The sequence below is a fragment of the Anopheles ziemanni genome, chromosome 2, assembly GCF_943734765.1.
Source record: "Anopheles ziemanni chromosome 2, idAnoZiCoDA_A2_x.2, whole genome shotgun sequence".
Lineage (NCBI taxonomy): Eukaryota > Metazoa > Arthropoda > Insecta > Diptera > Culicidae > Anopheles > Anopheles ziemanni.
Genome location: NC_080705.1, coordinates 74155318 through 74181041, shown reverse-complemented (window position 1 = coordinate 74181041; position 25724 = coordinate 74155318). Strand labels below are relative to the sequence as shown.

General features: G+C 42.9%; 1 protein-coding gene across 1 annotated transcript; it reads right to left on the bottom strand.

The window, feature by feature from the left end:
• Positions 1–22827: 22827 nt before the first annotated feature.
• Positions 22828–23469, bottom strand: LOC131281768 (uncharacterized). Its single transcript, XM_058311118.1, has 3 exons — positions 23227–23469; positions 23005–23158; positions 22828–22928 (listed from the first exon to the last, which is right to left on the bottom strand). Exons 1-3 carry the CDS (start codon positions 23467–23469, stop codon positions 22828–22830), a joined length of 498 nt encoding a protein of 165 aa, XP_058167101.1.
• Between the last annotated feature and the right edge of the window lie 2255 nt (positions 23470–25724).

Sequence of the window (25724 nt, the reverse complement as noted above, 5' to 3'; positions counted from 1 at the left end):
TCGAATCACAAACGTAAATGGAGATATTGAAAACTCACGTTATCCCTCGAGACAAAAAAGTTCTAAATTATTATGAATACCCTAAATAATTAATGACAGTTATTTCAAAGTTATTGATTGATTCAAATCAGGAATTTATCTACAATTATTTTTGGTTCATCGAATGCTTATATTTTGTAAACAAAAAAAATAGTTCAACTGTTTTAAATCATTGATTGTTTGCATATTCCAATCCCATTACGACTAAAAAAAGTTTCGTATCAAAATTCTGTATACGGAAGAAATATAGTTTCCATATATTTAAATTTTTAGTGAAACACAACACTAGCGAATCTGTTTTGAACACAGTATAGTTTTTTATATGCCTGATGTTATATACTTTTTGTCTATACTTTCAGTTCAATATGAAATTTTCAAAAAAATTGAACGCTCATGAAACAGTTGTTGCAATTTATAAACATAATTTTACTTAGATGAACTCAGTTTCATCTATAAGTTACAGGAAAGTTAATCGGAAGGGATAAAAGGATTGGCTATCAGTGGAATGTTCCCATCTAGTTTGACCTGATCAATAGCTTTAAGTAGTCTTCTCCAGGGAGCAATAAACCTACTATGGGAGGATAATTATCACCGTATAACTTCACTCAACCGAGCAGCTGAAGTCTAACGTTCGCCCAATAAATCGAATCCGCTGGCTTATGGAAGCCTTTACGTTGTACCCTTCAAATTAGGAGCACATTGATTATCCTAATAAAGTGGTAGAAAGCTTATGCTCACCTCTTAGCTCATTTCGGAGGCCATTTGCGTCTCATCATAATTTGCCCATTGCTGTCAGATTTTTGCCGTATGAGAGCCGAACAAAGGGGGACGTCGTCCACCGAAAACCCGCAACCATTACCGGCTGGATGTCGTTAAAGGAGGCTGAATCTTCACTTAAATCTTATCCTAAGCACGCTGCTCCGGAACGCCGAGCCTTTTCAGCCGCAAACCGCGCGGAGTTGATTTATAAAGTGGAAAGCTCAGACGGATCTGATTAAGTCAACCATTCCGGGTTGGTGGACCGACTTTTACTACCTTTCCGAAAGGGGGGATTGACCAAATTCGATACGACAAATCTGTTTAGGCGACACCGAGCAACAACACCCATTAAGCACTTATCGTGTCGAGTGGTGGCGCGGTGGCTTTCATAATGAATCATGCTTGCATAAATAAATTTGCAAACAATTCCTGTCACTTTTTCATCACGAATATCCGAGCGCTCGTGGAAAACCTATTGCTTTATATTCTGATTTTATTATAAGTATGAGTTTTTTTAATCATTAAAATCGATAAGCACACCTTGCAGCCATGACACTGATGGAACGTCTTCGTCTGAAAGGAGGACAATGTAGAGAGAGGATAAAAAAACCTCCAAATAACATCCTCTACCCCGAAAACGTTCGTATCGATCTGGGTGGAATGTGTATATAGTAATAAAATTCTAGTAATCCTACCTTTCGCCAGCTTTTCGGCCAGCGCCCGCGGAGGTGTGGCATGAGAGAGAGGGAGAAGGTGAGAAAGGTGGGAGGATTTTATGACGACCCTTAAATCTAAAATGGCGAAATAAGAAAGCCTCGAGGAGGATGCGAAGGGGAAAGCGTCCATAAGCAGCATAACGTCCCTGGCCCCGGGAACACAACGGGAAACATTTTCGGATCGGCCGAACGGGGCGGCTTTTATTCCGCCGGCATTAACTTGACGCCCTGCAGCATTGATCTGCCCACTTTCCTCCCCCGCGCGCCATGGCAGCCTGCCCGTCCTGCTCCGGCCACAAACCGAAACACCCGGAACCCTTCCATTTGTGATTCAATAAGCGTGAACCTGTGCAAACTGTCCGGACGAATCTGTCGCTTGGTTCACTCGCCCCCCTTGTACCTTCCCCATCTCCCGCAGGCCACGAACATGGTTCGTCTTGAAGGAGGCGAAGAAAGTTTTCGTGCGCACGAATCATCAGCGGGGCCCGAGAAGCCGTCATTAAAATGGAAAATATATCCTATATCACGTCGGCCCGATCTGCTTGTGGAGGCATAAAAACACTGCCCCCGCACCCCGCGGGGTATCCTCGGGTTGCCACTGGTTTTTCCATCCCCGATGATGATTGCAACGCGCTGTCAGTTGTGCGTTCGTTTTCCACGAACTTTCGTGCGTCGGTTTTCCCTGCGTTGGCAGGCTCAAGTCTGGAGTGTGGGCAACACTCCCCTCCGGCCAAGGAGCCCACGGAGGAGTTCGGTGGCTGGAGGCCGCGAGACGCAAAGATATTTTTCCTCTCCATCCGACACTTCATTGCACGGTGAGCCACGTACTTCCGGGCTTTAGCACACACATAAATAGGTTTGTGTTCCGGAGCCGGCGTGAGAAAAACCGCACCGTAACGCCACCATAACGCTTCTTTCGCATCCGCACCGAGGGCGGTAAGTAAGTGTACGCAGTCACAAATTGCACCATTTTCCGAGCACAATGTGGAATAGTGAGGCAAACGGAAGTAATCGAGCGTCCAGGTGGAAAGATTATTTTCTAATTGAATGAGCTACGTTCCTACAATTTCAGCAGCATCCGACCGGGAACGGCGAGTCCGTAGGGTTTCTTACTGTTTGTCACGTGGCATATATTTATTTCTCCAACAAGCGACAGCACCTGACGGAGCCATGTGCCAGAAGTTTCGCACGGGGAACTGCGTCCGGATGTTTGAGGAGCACTTTAATTACCTCAAATACATTATGCAGCCGGACCGGAAATAGGAATGCAAATAGCCGCTCCCGTGCAAATGGAAAGCATGAATGCGTTTCATTCAATCATCATCATAAAGGCAATCGTCAACAATCGCAAAAAAGAGAGTGGTGACTCAATCAATAAGCAGTTGGCTTTTGTAGGAAAAACCGGGTTTGAAGGATAAAAATAAGATTCAACGAAAGCATTTTCTAATTTTATATTGTTAGAAACTTACCCCAGCGTCCGTCATAAACATATAACAAATTTATGACACTTGTCAACTTGTGCAGGGAGCCATAATTCTGATAACTTAAATCGGGGTCGTCAAAAGAAATACTCTTCAATTTAAACGTTTATTATTATAGATTCCGGTTGACTGAAAACAAAAACATAGTTTGTTTTTTCTTCAGGTTGCTTGAATTTTCTGTGTACAGACTGGCCCCTGTTTTTAGAATTGTATCCAAATTGTGTGCGGCTAGAACAAAAATCTGGATACTTCAACCTGGACTTTATTTTTAATTTATTTAAGATGTCGGTCCGATCTCATCGACCTTTTTAACACTCTCTGTCCCATTGCTAGAACCCTGCACAAGTGTAAATCAAATCATGTTATTGTACATTCAAATCTATCCGTATTAATTAAGATTAACACTGAAAGTCCATTTGAAAACATAGAAATCCCAGGAAAAGACAATCCGGATAGGGTTTAAAGAAGAGCCTAAGTCAACAGGGAAAGTTTCTTCCAAAGTCAATCAGGATAAAAGAAACCAATCTAAGGTGGGAAAAGAGGACCGAGAATATCCTTTCCGTACTAGACTAACAGTGCGCTTCCACTGATTTGCTCCACAGCCGGGGTGTGTTCGAAAGGTCGAGGGCGGTACTTTGAACCGTCAGTCACTGGAAACTGGAACGATTTCCCTCGATCGTTTGGACACAAAATCCTTTCACTTCTAGGCTTCCATAAAGAGCTGCGTTGAGAAGAAGGTCACCGTAGACTCTTCGCATACCGAAAGTAGGTAATAAAATTTAATTTATTTATGCATATTCCGAGCGACTGTTCGACTCCTCCAGCAAAGCTCCGTGCGTTCGGAAAGCATTTCCGGCCAATTTGCAACTTATCTCAACCACCCCATATGCGTCGTAGGTTCGGTATCGGTCGTGGCGAATTTATTGCATTTCCGCCCACATGGCCCCACTCCACCCCACCAAAAAAAAAGAAAAAGGCAATCGAATGTCCCCACACAAACCCGATACAAAGTTGCACTCGTATAAAACGATAATTTATGTAACGGTAAATGGACATCCCCAGTGCAAAAGAGATAAGCCGCGTGTGTCCCGGGGCACCAACACATCGAACGGCCGCAACGATTGTGGTCGCGTCTGGGAAAGGTATTCGCCGGAAGACACCAACACCAACCTAATGCAAACGGCAAAGTGCACACTTCGGTCCCAGGCCAAAAACGAGCATAATTGAATTTGGGGATCAGTAAATCGGATGGAATTATTTCGCCCCAGACAACACAACTCGCCGAGTAAGCATAATGTTTTGAACGGTTCCATAAAAATGTCGAACCATTTGCTCGACAGCGATGCTTTTTATGCGTTGCCTCTCCCGCCCGGGGTGGAAAGATGGGCTCAATGTCCTCCGGGAAAAACGCTAGGGTAGGAAGGTGGAAAAACATTCAAATTCCACAAATTTCTACACCGCTTCGTACCGCAAGGAGGGCTTTGCCGCTCTCCGTCGGCGAACCGGCAGCTCGGTGCGCAATTACCATCGCAAGCGAGCGGCAGCATCCTTTTCCGGAGTCGATTGAGTTAGCTCTCGAGAGGATTGAGGAGTTTGCACGAACAGATTCGCTCAAATATCATGTTACTTTTCTACCAATTTATCGTAAGACCAACTTAAGCAGCTTTACTTCTACGCTGGTTTGTAACGCGACCATGGTCTCAGACCAGGGCAGCCTTTTCCCCGGGAAACAATGTTCTCCCCTCGGGCTACGGAGCTTCCTGCCCCACGGACGCTCGAAGCGTTCCGATAGACGCCAGCTAACGGCTTCTTTAATATTCATTATTTTTATTACTTCGAGCACTGTTCGGTCCGGGGCGAGCGATTGAAGTAGCGCAATCGCTTTGCCGACGCCACTCAAGCGCACGATTATTAAATTTTACCAACCCTTCCCCAACACAACAAATTAACGGGCTTCCGAACGGTATCAGTTGTGCGAACGGGAAACTTTTCCATCACAAAGTCTAGTCTTCTCTGCCGGCCGCGCGGAACCCATTCCCGAGTCGTCGCTCCCGGGTACGAGGAGGGATGCATCAAAAACATTGCTATTTCATTCTCTGCCAACCATATCGACCCTCTTACAGATTTTTCGTCCAAATCCAGCAAACTTTCGGGCACAAGAAAATACATCAAAAAGCAAACCCCCTCCCCGGGGTTCCAACAAACCCGGCGTACATTAAAGCAGAAACGAAGCACCTTCCGAATGCGGTTCGTCGTGCTGCATTTCAATCAGTTTGACCTGTTAAGATTTTCATTTACGTTTGTAAAATGGCGCGCTATCAAACACAAACACTCACAGGGCCATAAAACGTTCTATGTCTGCACCGGAACGTACGCAACTGGAGCTCATCCGGAAGGATAACAAACAAATTGATTTCATATGCAAACCTCGAGAAAATCAATCAACATGGTATTATAGGCATATTTGATTCGGCGTTACAATGGAGAAGTATAATGTTGGAATAACCACGAACGATAACCCACGGATTGATTTGTTTTACAAAGCAAAGCGTTTTGCTTCTTCTCAATGCCTTGTTATTTCAAGTAGTAACATTGTTACGAGCTGTTTTATACTTTTAAAAAGTGACACAACTAAAATGTGTGCGTTTATAGGTTTGATTTGTTGTCCTTTTCTTGTTGAAATTAATAAAATTATACATATTTTCATGGTATGTTCTCTAAAAACCTCTTCATACTCAAAAGTATTATCCAAAATCCCTGTACTTCTATATATTTTGCTTTGACTTTAAAAAAATAAAAGTAAAGAAATTAAAGTTCATTGTTGCAACGTGATTATGTTATTCTAAAGTTTCATATTATTTTAATAACAAGTTACTATGGTTCTAAATCATCCACCGAGCAAGTATGTACATAAAGCGTCACGGCTAGTTAACTGGGTTCGTGTAACTATTCAGAACGAAACTGCAAACTTCTACGGTCATCACAAGCGCCTGGTTTTCTCCATTAAAGCCCGTAATTCTCCATTTAGTAGAATGGTAATGAGTGTCAGCGGAAGGGTAACTTTTATTATTTTTTTAATACATCTTCTCGTTTTCTCCCCTTTTCCCTGTCATATTCTGGAGGCTTTCAAAGACCTCTGTACCGTAGCAGGTAACAACAGTGCTGCCACCGATGGATGACATTTTTTTTTTGTTTCTCTTTGCGGTGCTCACCGTTAATGATAGACACGGTCTGGTGCAATTGTAACAGATGTAGTAATTTACATTCATCATTCCATTGCCTGGATGCGAAAGTTCTCGGCCATATTGCAATTTTCTCGTTCTCGTTGCATGGTATTGTCCGCCGGAGCTTGGGTTGCACAAATTTATTCCATGCATATTCCTCTCCAGGCCCACGAAAACACAATGTGGCACGCCATGAGCTCAGGGTACGGTGGACGAACCGCCGGCACGCCTGTGAAGCCCCCGGGTTGAGCCTGTTTTTCTTTACTGCACACCTGGGACCTGTTGTCGAGACAGCAAGTCGGCAAAACAACCGGAGTAAAAAACAACAAAAACACAACACGTCTTCGGCTTGCTTTCGGCCCCGGGAACGAGGCGGAAAGAAAAGCACATTTCAGAAACTGTCCCCAGGCTTTCAAAACTTTCACCGACGCACACACCGTTAAGCCAATGGATAAGTCGGGCTGGAAAGCAATTTGTCATCGCTCGGGTTGCTTTTTTTAGAAATAAAAAAGGGTCATTACATGCATGCGTCGCTCCGTCCCCGTCTCCTGTTGTCTCGGTTTTCTTATGCGGAACATTCGCTTTGGAAAGTTTCCATTCGGTGAAAATATAAAAGTTTTGCTGAGTGATTAGAAACCCCAGTGTGGGCCGGGGAAATTGTCTGACAAAATTGTGTTTTAAAAGTGTTGGCAAAAAATCGGCCCAAACCATTGCCTTCGTATAAAGTTCTGACTTACTTACGCAATGCAATAAAAATGAAATACAACTGTCGTTTCACTAAACAATTCGTTTTTCCCTAGTGATAACCTTAACATGGCAGGTAGAGGAAAGTATTAACTGTATTTCTTATTGAACTGTTTCTTAAAGACTGTAGAAGAATTGGCAATAAATGATCCACGTCCTAAATATCAGAGCGACTTTTTTAAAGCGACTTTCATTTAAAGCTTAAACTCGGTTACGATTTTAACTCACCAATTGTTGTAGAAAAATATTGACCATGATAATAATTTGCTTTGCATTTTCACTGTAAACATATGTAACGAAAAGTCGGACTAATATAAAGATAATTTACATGAGTATACTCCATATATGTGTGTATATTAGTATTATTATGATAAAATTGTGCCCCACTTAGCTATTGTACTATGATAGGTTTTGTTTCAAACTTAATTTTGTTTCAAATTCCGTTTAAAATTCCAAGTGTAATGTTATCTTTTATAGAAAAAAAGATCAATAAAAATCATGAGTAATATTGACATCAAGTTGTTAATTACAACTGGACAGATTTTGCATTGACAAGCATAAATGGCAGAATGAACAAAACAATGATTTAATTACGCCTGGTATGATTTTACTTTGAACCATTTCGTTGGAAACCCACCGAGTGGTTTCTCCCCAAGCGGGAAATATTAATTCACAAAAAATGTCATCCTTCTGCTCCAATCATTGCAAATGAAACACGAGCCAAAGTTTATCGTACCCATGGGTCATATGTTGCGCCTGTTAAATATACACTCAGATTGTTATGTCTTCCTAGAAATTGGTCATTTTATAGCCAAGAGAAATCGTAAAGATAATGTTGTGCATGATCCATATTATGTATAGTTCACTGATGAATAAACTTTCATACACCGATTTAACAACCCGACCCACAATATGCGGCCGGGAGGTGCAAGCGGGCCAATCTCAAATACGTTTTCCATTTCGGGGCACCGCTTTGGGGCATCTTAATCCTAATCCTTCACCACGATTTGCCCAGATGACCAGACCGAGGGAATGTGTCGAAAGTTCGTTGGCCCTGAACATTGGGACTGCGGGAAATGGCCATCCATTTCCCTACGGCGACTTTCTTTTTTCACTATTTCGCTTCTCGTGCAAGGGGCATTAAGTTTAAGCTGCTTTGTGGAAAGCATGCATATTCACGTAGACGGAGAACCAATCTATAGTCATCATCGCATGAGATCACCATATTCCGGATCTAGCTAAATCGATTCACATGCATGAATCCGTAATGATGACCCACATTTGCCGGTTTCGTGATTTTTGCCTTTTCCACTTTGCTCCACTTTGCTGCTGGACAATGGGCTGGGAGAGCTCAGCCAACGTTCATTGGGAGTAGCGGATGGGTCCAAGTCCCCAGAGAAAGGGCATCAAAGCGGTTGGCTTCGGTTCTTTGTAGCACTGCACCAACGGCGAACCTTTGTCCGCTAGTGCAACAGCATGCGACATCCTGGGGCAGGACTTGTTCTCCACTTACTCTTTGTTGTCTACAACCTCTACCAACACTCGTACGAAGTCCTGCTCGCCACCCGCAGCTATTGACGGGGAACAGGCAAAACGAGTCGACGAACAATGGCCACCCTACCCTTGGTTTAATTGCAAGGACTTCCGAAATCGGGCCCCGACCAGCGCCGACGCAACAAACGAGCTACACGACCGATTATGATAATGGCCCAACAGTTGATCTGCGTTTTACGAGCGGGTACGATTTCGGTGCGAATAAAAGCTCCCCAACACACAAAACCACTTCAAACGACGACGATGTCTCCCGGCCCGAACCGCACGAGCCACCAGGCGCCTCCATTATTCACGCCACCGAAACGCCGCTGGCTCCGTGACTCTCTGGTGACGATCTGCCGATACGAACACGCTCGGTACGACCTTTCTTACGCCTGTTTGGGGCTCGACAGCTCCGAGGATTGCATCTGCCCTGCTATCGTCTGGTTGACGGACCGGATGTGGCAAGGACTAGCGCCAAACTTTTCCCCGACCGCCCGGCAGAAGGTGTCACCGGAATGTCACATTCTGCGAATCGTGTACGGTCCATTAGAGCAGATATTACTTTCGGAACGGTAAATACATCGGTGGAATGCGGTCGTTGCCACCAGCTTCGATGCCTTTGAAGGTAGGCGACGAAAGGCCAAATGCTTGAGCACTTTGCAAGTAGTACAATTTATCATACTAGCTAGCATGTTTTCGCACGCGTAGCTTACTGAATAAGGTTCAAGTTGTTGGGGAAATATATATTTGTTCTGAGAATCGTGCTTCTCTCGCACCATTGGTGTGGGTTAATTTATAATCAAATTAATTATATTTGTAGGAGCAGCAGAAAATTGAATCATCTCCTTTTTTTTCATCTCCTTTGTAGCATTATTTGTTATTTCAATTACACGACACTTTTCGTTAATGTTAAAAATTAAGCATTAACAACTTTACGCCTTTAACACTAGAACTACCGCGGTTTTGATGCTTGAAACTTTACCGCTTTAATATTACAAAGAAAATTTCATATTTCGAATACATAAAAATAAAGATTCCATTGGATGTGTGAAAGTCATGCATTGATATTTGGTAGAATTGTTCAACTTTAAGAAATAAATGTGATTGAAAAAGTACCTGACCAGTCAAAATGACTGGTCCGGTGTTTCTAGTGTTAAAATTCAATGATTTGGAACAAAATAGTTTTTACTTTAAATCATAGTTTTCATATACGTGGAAATATCTTTTTTCAGTTAGCTGATTTTACTTTCCTCCTTTTTACATTTATAAGTTTTACTTTCCGTAGTATTATCATCATTGAAAATAATTTTTTAAGGTTTCATCATTGCGGGTAATTCAATATGGCGATTTGGGGCCATATTGCACCAAACAATGAAGGGAGGAAACATAATTAATGTTGGGTCAAAAATGTTGGCAATTTTTACGAAATTACAACTTTGATAAGTTTTGATGAGATGTCTGAATAATATAAAAAAATATAAATTTCTGTCGAATTTCGTTTTCGTTAATATAAATGTGCTTTAACTAAATAAGAAAGGCAATCTTAATATACAACTATCAATTTGAAGACTCAATAAAAAAAAACCGAAGCATAACATGCAAAACAACCTGAGTAGTGTCTGCCTTGAGTAACGGTATTTAGAAGCGAGCAGTAAACATATCTAACTTTCAATTGGTGATCAAAACTCCCACAAAAGTTTGTGAAAAGGATCCTCTGAGGTTGTTGATGTTGCTAACGCCGGGGGTCGTACTTTAATTACTTTGATTGTTTGAAAACATAGTTTGAACAGGTATAAACCTTGCCGCAACTTCATTTAGAGCGAACGCATTACAGTATCGGATTCCCAACCAACCTTTCACGGTTACTCCCCGGGGGCGATTGCGAGACGCAGACAAATCGCGCGTGCACAACTGTCCCCCCGGTCCGCCACGAGGTACCAAAACCCTGGCCACACCGCACAACAGGTTCCAATCCCATCCGCTTGCCGTAACCGAGCCTTTGCGCCCTAAAATTGGCCAGGTGGCATGGCAACCCATCACCACCGTTGATTCCGATCCATCACCGCACTATATCCCACCTAATTGCGAATAAATCTGTAACGCCCAGCCAAAGCTGTGGTTACGTAGCGAGCGCACACACACACACACAAACCGAGGACCGAGGAAGAGCTCGAGCTTACATTAATTGGTTTCCAATCACAACTCGTTAAAGCAAAGCGCCTTTCCCTGTTCAACATAGCTCTTGCAACCCTCCCGATCTGCCTACGTGTTTCGGATTCTCGAGCAGATTAATTCCTGCCGCTCCCATTTCCCGCCCGTGGAAGGAAATGCCATTCCTGGGAATTATCCCCGCTACTCTGCGACGACTTCTTTTTTTACCTACTTCCATTTTCTCAATTTCTTTCCGATGGCAGAGGCTTTTACGTAGGACATGGACGGCTTTTGGTCGCTTCTTTCACAATTACCTTCCCCGTGTTGGGTATTGAAGATGCGACAGTCGGTAGAAAACCGCAGCTAGCTCCAGAGCGTATCCTCAGGTCCAACAATTCACTGTTTTTTTCGCACTTCTTCCTTTGCCCCCTTTGCTTGCTTCGATCACACGTTGCCGACCATTCTATTGGCTGAAAAGCTCGGCGACATCTATCTCCTCGACAAACTATCCCCAACACGCACCCGGTCCGGGGCGCTTGTGTGACGATGGAAACGAAGGACCAAAAAACCGCAATTACTACTTCACTTAGTCACACCGGCTGCGGTCGGTGCGGTTTTTGTGGTGTGCGTGTACAGTTCACTCGAGTGTTTCTCGCTGCACCGCGTCGTACGGCTGCACCACACGGCACCACGAAGCAAGCACTCCCAAGACCACCGTGCAGCGACTTTTCCCCCTGGTTCCGGCCACAAACACTGCACAAACAAACTAACAAACAAACAGAAGAAGTGAAAACCGACGGAAAAGCACTGCTCGGCGTACTCTATTCGCGGAACCCGCTGGACTCGTCACTCTCGTCACCCGCAAATTTGATCACTCGTACTCGGTTGCCGACCCGGACAAAGTTCACCGCATTCGATAAACTACCACGAGCGACCAGGACTCGACGTTACACAACCCAACGACTACGACCCGTGTTTGCGGTCGTTTCGATGAAGCTAGTGGAGTTTTCTTTCTTAGTTCTCCACCGCAGGACGCTTGTCAGGTGAAGTTCCCTCCGTGCAAAGGACGACCGAAAAAGAACTGTCAAGAATGACCAACGAGCGGGGGAGAGAGTGAGAAAGAGTTCGGATGGACGAAGTCGTCGCCGCGATGTTGGTGCGGATTTTACAATCCGTATTTTCACGGGAGTTGTACCTACGCGAACCACGCGCTAGCGTACCCGCTTTCCGGAAAAGCGTCCACGCACACGCACCAGCGTAGGATGCGACACACGCGAGACACTCGAAGAACGCGCACCCAGAATGTAACCCTCCGGCACCCCCCCGTGGTCGCCCTGGCGACACACCCACTAGTGCTGGGTGGAAGTAGAAGTCCTGCTCGACTCGTCGACAGCTCGCGGTAGGGAACGGGAACACGCTGCGCACGGTGTTTGCTACTACTCGCAGCGATGTTGTTTGATACTCTGATGGGTCGCGGGTCTCGCCAGGCAACGCCAAGCTCGTCGGTCGCATCCCCATGGAGGCCAGTGCATCCCATCGGCCGCTGCTTACGATGGTTCGGCACGGACGCCCGAACGCCGGTCCGGGTTCGGCTTTCCGAGGTCGCCATGGCAACGCGCCCGACGCCGCTGGTTGCTGGCGGTTTGCGTACAGTGCAGGCCGTAGGAAACGCAGATTGTTAAAATATTAATATCATTTAAGTTTCCTTTTTTTTTACTTTGCCAACGTTTCCAGTCAAACGTTTAATAGAGTATTAATTTGAGCAAAAATCTAAATAAATAAATCCGTATTATCACATCATATTCTATCATACATAGTTTCGTAAGTTTAATGGTTTTTACTTTGTTATTTATAAACTTTTATAAAGAGTCAGCTGACCGTGTGGATAATATTATTTTTATTCTGTATGCAGATTTATCGAAAATTAATTTCGAGTCTTTTAACCCTTTCAGGACCATAAGCTATTCAAGACTAAAATTGGCAATACAACACAATATTTTGGCTATTTGGGGTGTACAATAAGAGAATATCATCAGAAAAACCTAGAAGTCTGTGTAGGTTTTTTATAATTTAATGGGAAATATTTTTCCCTATAAACCACAAAAGTTAAAAAATGACGAGTATGGTGATGATATCCGAATTTTTTTATTTGCTTCCAATACAAATTTTTTATTTGAAATTCTAAAAAAAAGATCTAAGCCATTTCTATAAAAACATAATAAATTCATCAAGTCTAATAAACTTCCCAAATACTAAGATGTTGTTGTTAGCTGAACGCACGAACGGTTTAGTTTTGGAGCAAGTAATTTTGAAAGTTCTTTTTGTTTATTCGTTCAGAAAGACATTTGCCGCCTTTGACATAATGTTTTCTTTGATGTTTCATTTCGAAAGTATCGTTTGGATGATAGTTGAACAAACAGTAACGAGTTTTGTAGATGAGAAATTTTTTTCCCTTGGTCGTGAAAGGGTTAAATAAAATCAATTAGAAAGGCCACCAACAGCTTTTTCCTCACATTGTGAATCACAGGGATTTAAGCAACAAGTGATATCTCATATCTTCAACGCAGTTTTATAAGTTTTTTATTTTGAACTTCAACATTTCTCATCGGAATGAAGGCAACGAAATAACAATATTAAACAGTAAAACTTTTCATGCCTAAATACGCAACCGCTGTAAACAACATTGAGTGTAACAATCTTGAAATATGTAAAACTTGTCACCTGCAGTGTAGCACAGACCGGGCCCCGAACGTAAACCGCGACAAGAAGTTTACGAACGTTCCCCACCTGTCGTTACAAGCTGGCGGGGAAAAGAACCCGAAGCCCGAGCACATCCTTGCGCAGTGCACACATCATCGCTTGTCGTCCTCCGCTGCGACCGCTCCCCAGGCTTCTGGGGTGTCGCTGGGTGGAAAGGCGAGACGGGCGAGAAAATTTACAACCGACACCCAAACACACCGAGCGCAAAGTGTCCGCGTACGCAACAAAGTCCAACCGGCGCCGCGAAGACAGCAGGCCTCAAAAGGACGCCGAGGATGTGGGTCGGGTGAAGTTGTGCGAATTGGTGGTTTTTCTGCTCGGGGCTGGCGTACGTTCAAATTACTTACTGCACCGGCCGAACTTCCGCGCACAGTGGGGAGCCTCTGGTAGCTGGTTCGGTGGACCTCCGGACACCCGAACCCCAAACTCGTCCTTTCTATCGCCTCGACAAGCCCGGCATGTGCCAAACGGGAGTTCTTTTTCGCGGATACCATGTAGGCCGGAACGCTCGACCGCATTGTGCGGGCAATGACTGCTTACCAGACCGCGTCCACCGCTCCTGCCGGTCCTTCGTGCTCCCGCGTTGCCTTCCGGCGCGTCTTTTAAAATCCGGAGCGTACGGAGTCGGTCTTTCGGTGGGGAACTTGCAGAAGCGTACGAAGGATCCACATCAACCGACGGACGTGTGTTTTTTTTCTTTTCACTCCCCTTTTCGCCCTGCAAATACCTCCACATACCCACTATGATTGCACTTTGTGTGCAAATGTACTTATTCCCACGCTGCAGCGAGCACCGTTGCACAATGGATCAAAGCCTGGGTGAAATTCAACAGCCCAAGTTTTTTACCGCACGAAGTTGAGTATGTTTAATGAAAACGATTGGAAAATTTAGAAGTGGATTAAAGAAAGCTTGTGAATGCAGCTCAAATTTTAAGAAAATTCAGCTGGATCAAAGCCTGGGTGAGTCTCAACAGCTCAAGTTTTTTACCGGACGAAAAGGGAGTATGTTTTATGAAAACTATAGGAAAACTTTAAAGTGGATTAAAGAAAGCTTGTGAATGCAGCTCAAATTTTAAGAAAATTCAGCTCACACACAGCGTGTTTTAAAAAAACACGGAAATTTTACCAGTTTCATATTATAAACGGTATTGGTTGGAGTTATTTTTAGCACGGTGTCATGCATGAAATTGTTATTATTCTTCATATAAGAAGCGCTAAGTTTATCACCCACCAGGCGCCTCCATTACGAAAAACTACCTTGAAGAAATAGATGGGAATAATCCAAAGAATGATGTTGAAGGCATTACACATTTGAAATGCATAAATAAAAAAAGATTTTGAGCATAACCATAACCAACGCACGATGTAAATCATTTTGTAGCTATAAATGATATCACGTATTTATTTTTACAAAAAAGATATAAATATTTCAACTTGAATATCATCCGAGAAATTTACTCTACTTTACCCACAGTGCTTCGGAGCGATCCAGGAGCATCTTTCAGTGCTCGTCCATTATCTTATTCTTCTCCCCGGACGGTTGTCAATCGGCTTTCATAATGTTCCTTCCTTTTCATCGTTCGCCGCTCTTCGCTCGCTCGTTTCCATTTTGTAATATGAAAATATTTTGCGTTTTGGAATGCAACCACATTGGCCATTGCGCGCTCGGCCACCTCGGCTCGGTGTGCCCTGTATTTCATCTGTCAGAGCGTGCGGGCGTGTGAGTAAATGTTGCGGCGGAAATGAGTGCGCCCGGTTGAAATGCGAGCCAAACGTGCCCGACAATAATTTGATGTCCTCTGCTCGCCTTCTCGGCCGCTTCAACACCGGAAACTCGTGGGGCTTTTCCCTGCTGTCCCGAGTGAACAACAACCGGTTCCGAGGCCGGATGGGCCCGCACTTTCCAGCCGCCAGCGTCGTTTCGTCATCTCCGTCCATCGGCACCTCGTCGTGCTTCATTGGTTTCTCTTTTTCTTTCTCACTTTTCCCCCTGGCGAAAACAACCACCACATACCACAAGCTTCCCTGTTCTCGGTGTACGACGGTGTTGGAGATCGATTCGAAATTCGTCGACAACCGATTAACGCCACAAAATCACTTTTCGCAACTTCCGCCGGCACGCTGCGGCATTCCGTCAGACCCTCCCGCCACATCCACCTTCCCGAGGGAGGAATCCTGCTACACCGGAAAAACGGTTGGATGGATCTTCGTCCACGATGGACACCCCCGGAGGGAATGGAGGGCCTATAGCGTGACGACGATAAGTGATCTTCCATTCGACCAGGGTTTTTCTGTGTTTCTTTTTTATTTGTCGGGAAGTGGTAAAACTTTACCAATCATCGAACACATTTACATCACACCCACACAAACAAACACACACACTTGTAAGCAATGAGGCCGGCAGATGCCAATTTGACGGTGGCGGAGTGTGTGGCACGGAATGTGGCCTGCGGGAGGCCCGCATAGTTCCGAGGAGTTTCCTGTATCCACGTGCCCCAGGGGCGTATGTCATGAACAGCTTCTTTTTTAATTAAAATCATCATGCAAACTGAAGCTCGTTGCCGTGTGTTGTTCCGTATCCATTGCGATAGTTTGAAGAAACTTTCAAACACGTGCATACGAACTTGATTTGAAAGCACGACCGGTATTTACAAGTTTTGTTAGGGTAGGTTTTGTAAACTCAAATGAGTACTTCAATGTTGATGCATCATATTTACAAGCCAACTATTCGATAATGTTGAAATCTCTTTTGCAAATTTGTTCGTTTAACTTTCAAATAAACTTCATACTCTAATTGAACCGAATTCAAACAAAGAATTTCTTGTTCTTCTTGAGTCTTTGATGGTTGATATTTAACGTTTTCAAGGCATTTTTGTTTTGGTTCGTTGAACTAAACTTGCTAAAAGCAGCTGATATTTTCGCATTCACTGGCCTTAATAAATAAAATACAACTGAAACGTATTAATTACACGTAAAACCTTCACGGTCAATTTATGCTTTTAATTCTGTGCACCCTTGTGCAAGAAATGTTGTTTAGTTTTATTTATTTTTATTTCTCATGTTTTGATTTAACATTATTTTATTAAATTATCTGCAATCCACTTCTCAACCATTAAATATAAGTTTTAAAGTTACGCTAAAGACTTCCCTGAATACTGCAATTGTTAGGTTAACTGACTTTCGGCTAGAAGCAGCCTTTTATAATGAACAGTGCACTTGCATAAAAACTGCATTTTATTTCTTTTTCTAGCATTTTTTAAACCTCTTACATAATCCGAAAATTGACATTCCAAAGTGCATAGTAACGCTTCTTTATAAACAAAACAGGACACTCTATCCATACCGACAACACTTTACAGGCTTATATTAACTCACCATCAGTCGAAAAGTTTGCTGTATTATTAATATTTTCCATACCGAGCAGCACTACTTCCCAGAGGCTCCTCACTTTTATCTTTATTTTGTTTGCCATAACTTTCCCGAAAACCCATCCGGTTCATCGCTCCGCGCCGTCCCTAATAGGACAACTTCGCGTATCGCAAAAGTTACAACAAGCTTACGATGAAAAGAATTGCGCCACTCCGGCGGGGTGCGTTCGCGCCATGCCGAGCTTTATTTAAATTGCTAGAAGTTGCTGCCCCACCACCCCCTCGCCTCAGCCGGAAAGTGAGCAATATCTTCATCTTTCCGAAGTACTTCCTGTCATGGGCCACATTTTTGCTAAGCAACGGTAACAACCTCAGTGCAAGTTTTTACACAATTTTAAGTTCAATGTAATGGAACAATGGGTACCTTCGGCATAAGTACGTATCGGCAGCATAGAATCATTATAATTCTATTGTAACGATTTTCCCGGAAACGCTACAAGATTAGATGCTTTCGGGATCCTTCGGGGAAATTAACTTGCTAGTTAGTAATGGAACGAAGTATTGTAAACATTATGTTTCCGGTACAATTAGCCTCCATTTCATGCTGCAGCCCAAAAGGTTCGAATGAAAATATGAACGCCATTGTTTGAACGGCACCTTGAAATATCCTGAAGCCCCACGTTAGGTACACTTGTTTGATTTCCGCATTCCGGTTGGGTAAAATTGCTTTTTTAAAGCCGAACCCAGAGCAGGTTTTTTAAGGTAATTTAAAATAAATTTACTTGCCCGGTCGTCTTCCGTTCCCGTTCGTTGGTTTGTGTTCGCAATGAAAGGCAGCGCTAGATCAGCGCAAGATGGAAACGCAATGATTGATTTTCGAATGTTTCATTTTGCCAATGGTACACCATCGAGTGGCGAAAGGAATCAGAAACGTTTCCCACTCAATCGGGCGGTGTGCATTGTTGCGTGGCAGAAAAAAGGAACTGCTTTTGTGCAATTGCCTTTCCTCCGAACCGTCATCCATTCCCATGGGATGCTGCTTGTTTATTATTGATCTTCCCGAGGTTCCCCGTCCGGCATGGAACGTTACCAGGCGTACTGTGCCATGGGATGGTTTGGAAAATTAAAAAACAACCACTGAGCTCCAACTCGCTGGGGGTTGCGCTACCCGTTCCAAAGCATGCGCATGGAATTCCTACGGCGTGTAATTGAATCACTCTCGGTCGAGCGGAAGTTTTCAACTGACCTACACAGCAGCCCGGATGGGACGTCTCGAGGACTTTTCCAAGACAGCTCCTACACCGAGCTTCGTAGCGAACTCAATCGTAAAAGACGTAAATGGTGGCCTAAATAAAATGGAAATCATTTCCGTTTGAAGATTCACCCAATTTCCCGGAGATCGCGCGCGAATTTGCGTACGCGTTTCGGGGGCATATTTGCCACCCAACGAACCGTCGAAATTAAACATTCCCGGACGATGCGACAGCCGGTGGTGGCGAAACCCGTCCAGACGGTTTCCATGAATTTGACAATTTGACACCGAGCCGCGTGAAAAAAGAACCCACCCTCCGGTGGGACTCTACTTCAAACGATTCAGAAAAGAATGAAAATGATTGATGTGCCATCAACCACTAGCTCCCTGTCTCTCTCTATCTGTTGCGTAGTTCCAGACCGAAAAAATTCACCCGACATGGGCGAAAGCATTCCACACTTTGACGGCGCTGAATTTTGCTCCATTTCCGATAGTGAACGGAAACGGAATTTCCAATTTACAGCCGGAAAAAGTTTGACTCGAATTTTACACTGTCATCGAGCGTCGTTTTGGGAACAAAAGTTGCGGGTAAACGACACTGGCCAACATTGATCGGAAGAAGTCAACTGGGTAACAAACATTTTCTAACCGAACGGAGTACGTTTGTCAAATCGAATCGAGTCAAATAATCGAACCGGGTCCAATTATAGCTAAACCGTTGAGATCTAGGTTTTCCTAAAACGATATCCGAGCTTCAACTTGTTGTTGCAAAAGAAGCTTTCTTTATGGGTTTTCAGTAGAATTTTCGGTTCACTTCTGATGGTAATCTGTTTCTGAATATTTCTGATGGTAGTCGTAACAGCTTCTGTATCGTTTTCGTATGGATTCGTTTCAGCAGATTATTTAAAATGTTATAAACAGTGTTAAGGCCAGTATGCTAAGTAGAATTCAAACAAGGAAAATATAATTGATAAATTACTCACGTTTCTATTAACACTCCTTTAAAATTGATATGACCTGTTGTTCGTTTTCAATCGGTTTGAAAACAATTGTGTTTAATGTGGTTAAACATGGGCTGTTTGTTAAGATAAATCAGCAAATTAATTCTGATACCACTTTATCACGTCAAACAATTTGTGGTGAATTGTGAGAGCGAATGCGAGCTAAATTTAGAAGTTTGTTCACAACCAACAACGGCTTATAAAATGTCTTAAACTCATAAAACCAAGTATTCCATGCTGCAGTGGAATTCATTTTTGCTGAAAAGCACCCAAAACAAACTTCGTACAGAAATATTTTGAATCCGACAGCTTATTTCTATGCTGTTCCGTGGCGTATCTAAAACACCTATGGGCTCATAAGCATCGTCTTAATGCTCGTGTATAATCCCCCACTTGTCTAACAAAGGTGTTAACAACTTCAATATCTGTCATTATCGTTCATTTGATTCTGGTATTTCGAACTGCGATTCCACAACCAGATTAATCCAGCATGTGGTTTATCGTTACCTTTATCCCTTTGCTTGTCTTCGAAATGAAGGTGAAAAGGTTTAAGCTTTCCATTCGGTACAGATTCTTCCCGTCCATTTCAGATCTTTTGAAGCGTAGCGTACCATCGCAGAAAGGATCGTTTGCTGAATCCTATAGGATCAGAAATGAATTGATGTTATACTATCTACAAGAGTCCAAATCATCGTTTTAGCAAACTGTCCAATCGGTAAGCATAGGTCAAACGAACTGCGCTTCTCAAGCTCAACGGAACAATTTCCCAAGCCGCGTTGTACAATTTACGCTACAGACTGAAATTCAAGACCGATAATCCCACAAACAGCACAGACCAAGCGAAACTTTCTACATCCACCGACTTCTGAACACCATTAATCATACACCGTCTTAACGGCCTGCATGTGGAGAAGAGGATTCCACGAAAAGCCAAGACAAATTCTTTCTCCTATGCGGCGAATCGTCTGCCAGAGTCTTTTTCTATCAGTTTAAGTTACCGATAACTTCTGTGTAACCACGCGAAAGGGATGAGTTCGGTTTGAATTTATGTAAATATTAGCTCTAGTTCAGATTTGAACCTTAACAAACGGATAGCATTTACCTCTTGGCACCGAGGGGAAAGATTCTCTCGCGCTGATAAACGAATTTAGGGTTTAATCGTGGTGAACGAATCTCAAACATGATAGAGTACACGGAGCATGAAAATTCATTAATATTCATTACGTTTTCATTTCTTTATACATTCCGTGGTTCCTAGAAGGCATTGGATGCTGTTTAATATCCATCCCCCTTTTGAGTTTACGGCTACAAACCATATATTAACTGATGTTTTAAGCAGGGCCTATTTGCAAATTTTACTCTGATTCGAAACACACGATGCTGCAAGGAATTTTAATGAAAAATTAATTAAATTCCTCTCTTAAGCAGTGTCCGGTTTACAACTCACAACCAAAACTGAGGTGCATCTTCTCAATCGGATATTTAAATTGTACTCTTCCCGATTTCGAAGTTACAAAGAAACAGCTCAGCTGGAAGCAATCATGTCATACTTGAGATCGTACTTGACCTACGGCCTCTCCAGATTGAACCAGTTAGTAAGGTTCAAAAGAGAGGGCAAAGATACTAGTTTGAATTTATTATCTAAAATTTAAGCTTTAATTTACTTTTCGATCATTTTGGTGAAGATAGTAGAAATGTGTATCAACATTTATTTCAACGAACGTGTCCATTTCATACGTTCTATTCTATTACGGTTTGACAAGCATGGTTCAAAGCAGAAGTTTTTTGTTATATGAAAATTTATCAGCAACGGTAATCTTCCAACCAACCACTTAGGAAAGATGTACCATGCACCAAGTACCATTCGATAGTAAAGCGTTAGTTTTGATCTCAAATGCCTGGTCCTTGTGGTTTACAAAGTACTTCTAGGAATATACCAAAAGAACAATTTCTGATGGTTGTATCGTTGTGTATCGTAGTGCATAATGTAATGAAATGAATCACTCCACAGCTCCATTGCGGATAAATGCACTCTAAAGCGTCTCCGGAGCAGAGCAAACTGTACAGTTTACTAGTGAGTGTCCTGCCAACCATTGGCAATCACTATCAACGAGCTTAAACGGTACCGGAAACGATGGCGATGAAGTCCAGGGCACCGCAAGCTCTGCAAAGCAGGCTAAAAATTACATCAAACCCTGCCTGAAACGGGCACAGATCTTACCCAACCTTTGAAGTTGCTCTTTATCGAATTTGTACGAATTAGGTTCCTTTCTGAAGGGTCTCCCCGGAGGACACCGAACCCTAACGGTATGAAGATGGAGAATGTTTGCACATCCGTCTGCCGGTACCGTTACCCGAGTCATCGTATTATATCTACCACACAACCCAAGCTTTAAGCCAGCCTTGAAGCCAGCATTCAATGGCCTAGAATATGAACGGAACGGAAAATGTCAAACGAGAAAACCTCCCCACAGCAACGAACAACGACACTCGCCTGAACGTCTTCCGAAACCGGCTAACGTGCATCAGTCCTGCCAGTATCGCCAGAAGGCCTTAACATGGTCCCCGCCAGAACATAATATCCATCATTTTATCGGCCTGTTTTCTGCCTCGTTTGGTTCGGCAACCGCACATCCCCCAACCACCCCACCTTCTAGCCTTGCTCTTGGCCTCATTATCGATCCGACACTCGAAACTATGCCTGCTTCGCCCCCCGTTCTAGGGCCCAGAACCGGTAGCTCCATGACGGTATGCTTAGCATGTGACATACCGCAGGCATCCCTTCGCCCACAGGGGTTCTATGACGTCGAACCCTGGCGCCCTGTGTAACTCACGTCCCAAACCGATGTGCTATTTTTATTACATCCACCTGGCAAATAACGGTCCGATTATACGCAGACACACGAGCGGCGCAGCCTCCACCGTTTTGCCGTAGATTGGATACAATTCCTCGTTACGTGATTTTTTTTGCTTCGACGCTTATGAAAGGTATACCCTCACCGCGTTACCGCTTGTATTTTCCTATATCCATTAATTTATATTTATGTACGTGTTTGTCATCGGCTTTAGCGTCGGTAGTTTTTCTTGACAGTTTGCTACTGTTTTCCATCATGCTGACGCTAACATGCCAGAAACTACTTGAGCTGATGGTTGGTGGGATGAAAGTATGAACAAGCTTCGGTTGTAGCTGAAGGTGGAAAGCTTCTTTCACGCATTGCTCCTTTCTTGCGCGACTCCGAAGCCGAACGGATCGCACAAGCTTTGTAAAACCACCAACGGATACAAGTTTCCAAAGTAGCAAGCATGTGGATAAAGCGAAAATTCTTAGGCATGATGTTTTTCACTACGAAATATTTTCTCAAGCATAGTAATTAAACTAATGAAGCCATCGACGATTCAGTGGGTCAGTATGACGTTTAGTAAACCAAAGTTTAATGAATACAACAATAAGTCTCACAGTGGAACCGAAAAAATGTTGTGAATAAGTTAGTACTACGTGTAAATAATTATCAATCTTCTTCTAACAACAACTGACGAAAAAACGCATCTTGTAACTACCATTTGCGCGGTTAGACATCGCTGTCTAGCTTATTAGTAATTCGATCGCACTCTGAACCTCTCTTCTTCCTTTTTCTGATTTTTTTTGTTTAATTTTATCGCTTAATATATACAGTGTAATGACTAAGCAATTGTATTGCGTTGTGATTTGTATAATTTTGGGTTTTTAACAACGAATAAACTTGTAAAGTACAAAAGTAGAGTAAGATGGCAGGCCCTTTTAGCAAGAGTATTGCGGCTTATCGTCGATATGGCTGCTTTGAGTATCGCCCCCGATCGTTCTCATTCTTCACCGTCACGAAGAAGCTGTAGACCACGATCCACATGTAAACGTATATAACTGGAAAGGGTAAAGAAAGGAAGATTGGATGAGCAAATTCAGGCACACACAGTGCATAAGAGTCGGTGTGTCTTACCGACGGTAAGCAACCCAACGACGAGCCAGAGCGTTCCACCCAGGACGAACCCATCGATGTAGTACACCACCGCGTTGTAGATAACGCTGATCAGCAGTCCGATCGCAAGCATTAGTCCCAGCACTACCCAAGGCATCATGAAGTAGTGGTTTTTCTGTAAGAAATAGCATTTGACAAAATTAACCTCCCGCCGGGTTTGTCGCTCGTACCACAAGAGCTCACCTTCATCACACCCATGATCATCAGAAGAGAGATCAAGATGGTCATCACCAGGTTCAGCGCATAGATGATCTTCACCACGTTCTGCGGCAACCAATCCATCAGGATAGTCTTGAAGTCGATCCGGACGGTGAAGATAAGGATGATCGAAATGATCGACAGAATGATGCCGAGAATGCCGGACGCAATCGATCCGTTCCGGAGCGAGAAGCACCGGCAGCAGGAGTTGACCATCGGTTGTGCCATGTTGATTGTTCAGGAAATCTCACTAAATGCAACTGAAATATGTATTTGAACGAAAGGTAATTTATCATGATAGTTTTTTTAATCTTATCTACATTGCACTGACTCATAAAACTCTAAAAATTGTAGGTTCATATTGCTGGAACTTAAAATGAAATGGATACGTTCCTTTTAAAATGGAATGAAATGGATATAGTACTACTAAATATACTGAATAAATTTAAAATGCATTAGACTGTACGATTTTAACCACCCAAAAAAGTGCTCCAAATCCTTAATATCAAATATTTGTCGGTTTCTTTGGTGAGTCGTCCCAAGAACTTTTCTCGAATGCACATTACTTCCAGTTCCCATTCTTTTCCCAAAAAGCGCATGAACGTAGCGGAACGAAAATAAAATACGTGTGTCACCGTTTTGGCAACGACTTCAACCCATAGATTACAAAAAATCCGGCATTCCGGCTGCCAACCCCGGAAGTGTGTCTCGCCAGCGAGCAAAAACCGCACCCTTTGCACTATCCGCTATACGAAATGCATCACCGATTACCTCTAGCTCGACAAACAATAATACTTTAAGCCGAACAAACGTCCTACCGTAAGAGCGCAACGAATGATTTTATCTTCTCTCAAGGGATCTGAAGCAGGTGGGGAACAAGTTACCCCTATCATATCTCGCTATACTCCAACGACGGTTTGTTTCGACGTACGGGTTTCCTTGCCATTTAAACAGCCTTTGCAGTAGTATCATGCGGTATTCAACAAGCACAAAAAAGTGCTTACCCATCGCTCGGGCATTTAAAGAGCGGAAAGTGTCCATAATGAAGCAGCACTTGACTAGACGAGGTGCAGCTGCCATACGACGGACGAGAAAACTGCGAGTAAGTAAGTTTTTCCTTTTGCAATCTCGTCTTGTTGCACCCTTTTTTTTTAAAGGGAAGTTTCGCTCACCACAATTGCACTCTGCTCCACCAACATCCGTTTGCCCGTTGGCCGAAATGCAAACACAGTATTTACCTTGCTTAATTTCTTTTCATGCGTATTCAACATTAGCTCCGACTGGTACCAATCAACTACTTTTGCGTGATAGGTTTATTTACTTTTCATTTGCTGTTGCAGAAAACGCGCTAGCATCAATGCATGAAAAAACACACATACACAGATTTTTTTTCTGTTGAAAGTTAAGTAAATATGATTTTTCTACGCTGCCAAACTTGTTACATTGGTTCGAAAAAACATTTACCCTTTGCTGGATTTTTTGTTTATGATATTCGTGCTAAGAATACACTGTTGTGCTTCGTACAGTATCGTAAGGCCATAAGCTTAATCGTAAATTAATTAGTAGGACACATTTTTATTATACTATATACGCTGGCGAACGCCCGCACTAGAATGCTTCGCGTACCGGGTGCCATTAACTGGATCGAAAATCTGAGTCTCGGAAGAGTAGATTTAATTAACTTTCGTAAGCCAATCCAGCCGAAAAACAAAGGAAATCCCTGCCATTGACCTTCGTAAACACATTGCGTCAAAATATTCAAGAAAGAGCAGCATACGTACTCCAACTCGCCATTTTATATTTTCCCCGGTTTTTCGAATAAAACTTCGAGAAGATTCGTAAATAGCTATTGCACCAATGATGTTGGTTGAATCCGTGAAAAATCTTGAAATATATTCTCTATCGAACAACTTTAAGTTCATTTCTTTAGATTTTTTGTGTTGGTAAAAACATAGTTATAACTAGCTAAACCCAATGCTATTTCTACAAAGCAAAGTAGTTATCATACTATCAAACTAAAAGTAAATTTAAACAAAAGTAATAATGCAATTATTTCATGTTATCCAGATTTTTCTAACAATAATATATGTAAACATTCTGTTCGCTCATCGTGATACGTTTATTAAAAAACGGTCATTTAAAAGCAATGGTTTCTATTTTATCTGTTCAAAATTTCGTTCGTATGATAAATTTGTAAGCTGAGTATTAAGTGCTTAGGTATGTAATTTATACGTATTATTTAAAAAACCTTTCTTTAATCTAATCCATCCGAGCATTCTAAAAAGTGCAACTACTTCCCGCACGTTTATAGGACATATTTTATAGGTTTTCTTTGATGAGCCTTTCATCTTTAAGTTTTGATTGCATCATTAAATTGACGACTAACGACCAGCAACTTCATTTCAAAACCGTTATGTTTTCGCAACAAAAGCTGATAAGAGATTCTCAACAATTCAATATTCGAAGAAATCTTCACTTATGAA

Excerpts from the sequence above, each read along its gene's own strand:
- LOC131281768 (XM_058311118.1), bottom strand. The coding sequence starts at position 23,469 with ATGGCACAACCGATGGTCAACTCCTGCTGCCGGTGCTTCTCGCTCCGG. Across the intron at positions 23,159-23,226 it reads TGATCATGGGTGTGATGAAG|AAAAACCACTACTTCATGAT; the intron begins GTGAGCTCTTGT and ends TATTTCTTACAG. Across the intron at positions 22,929-23,004 it reads CGTTGGGTTGCTTACCGTCG|TTATATACGTTTACATGTGG; the intron begins GTAAGACACACC and ends TACCCTTTCCAG.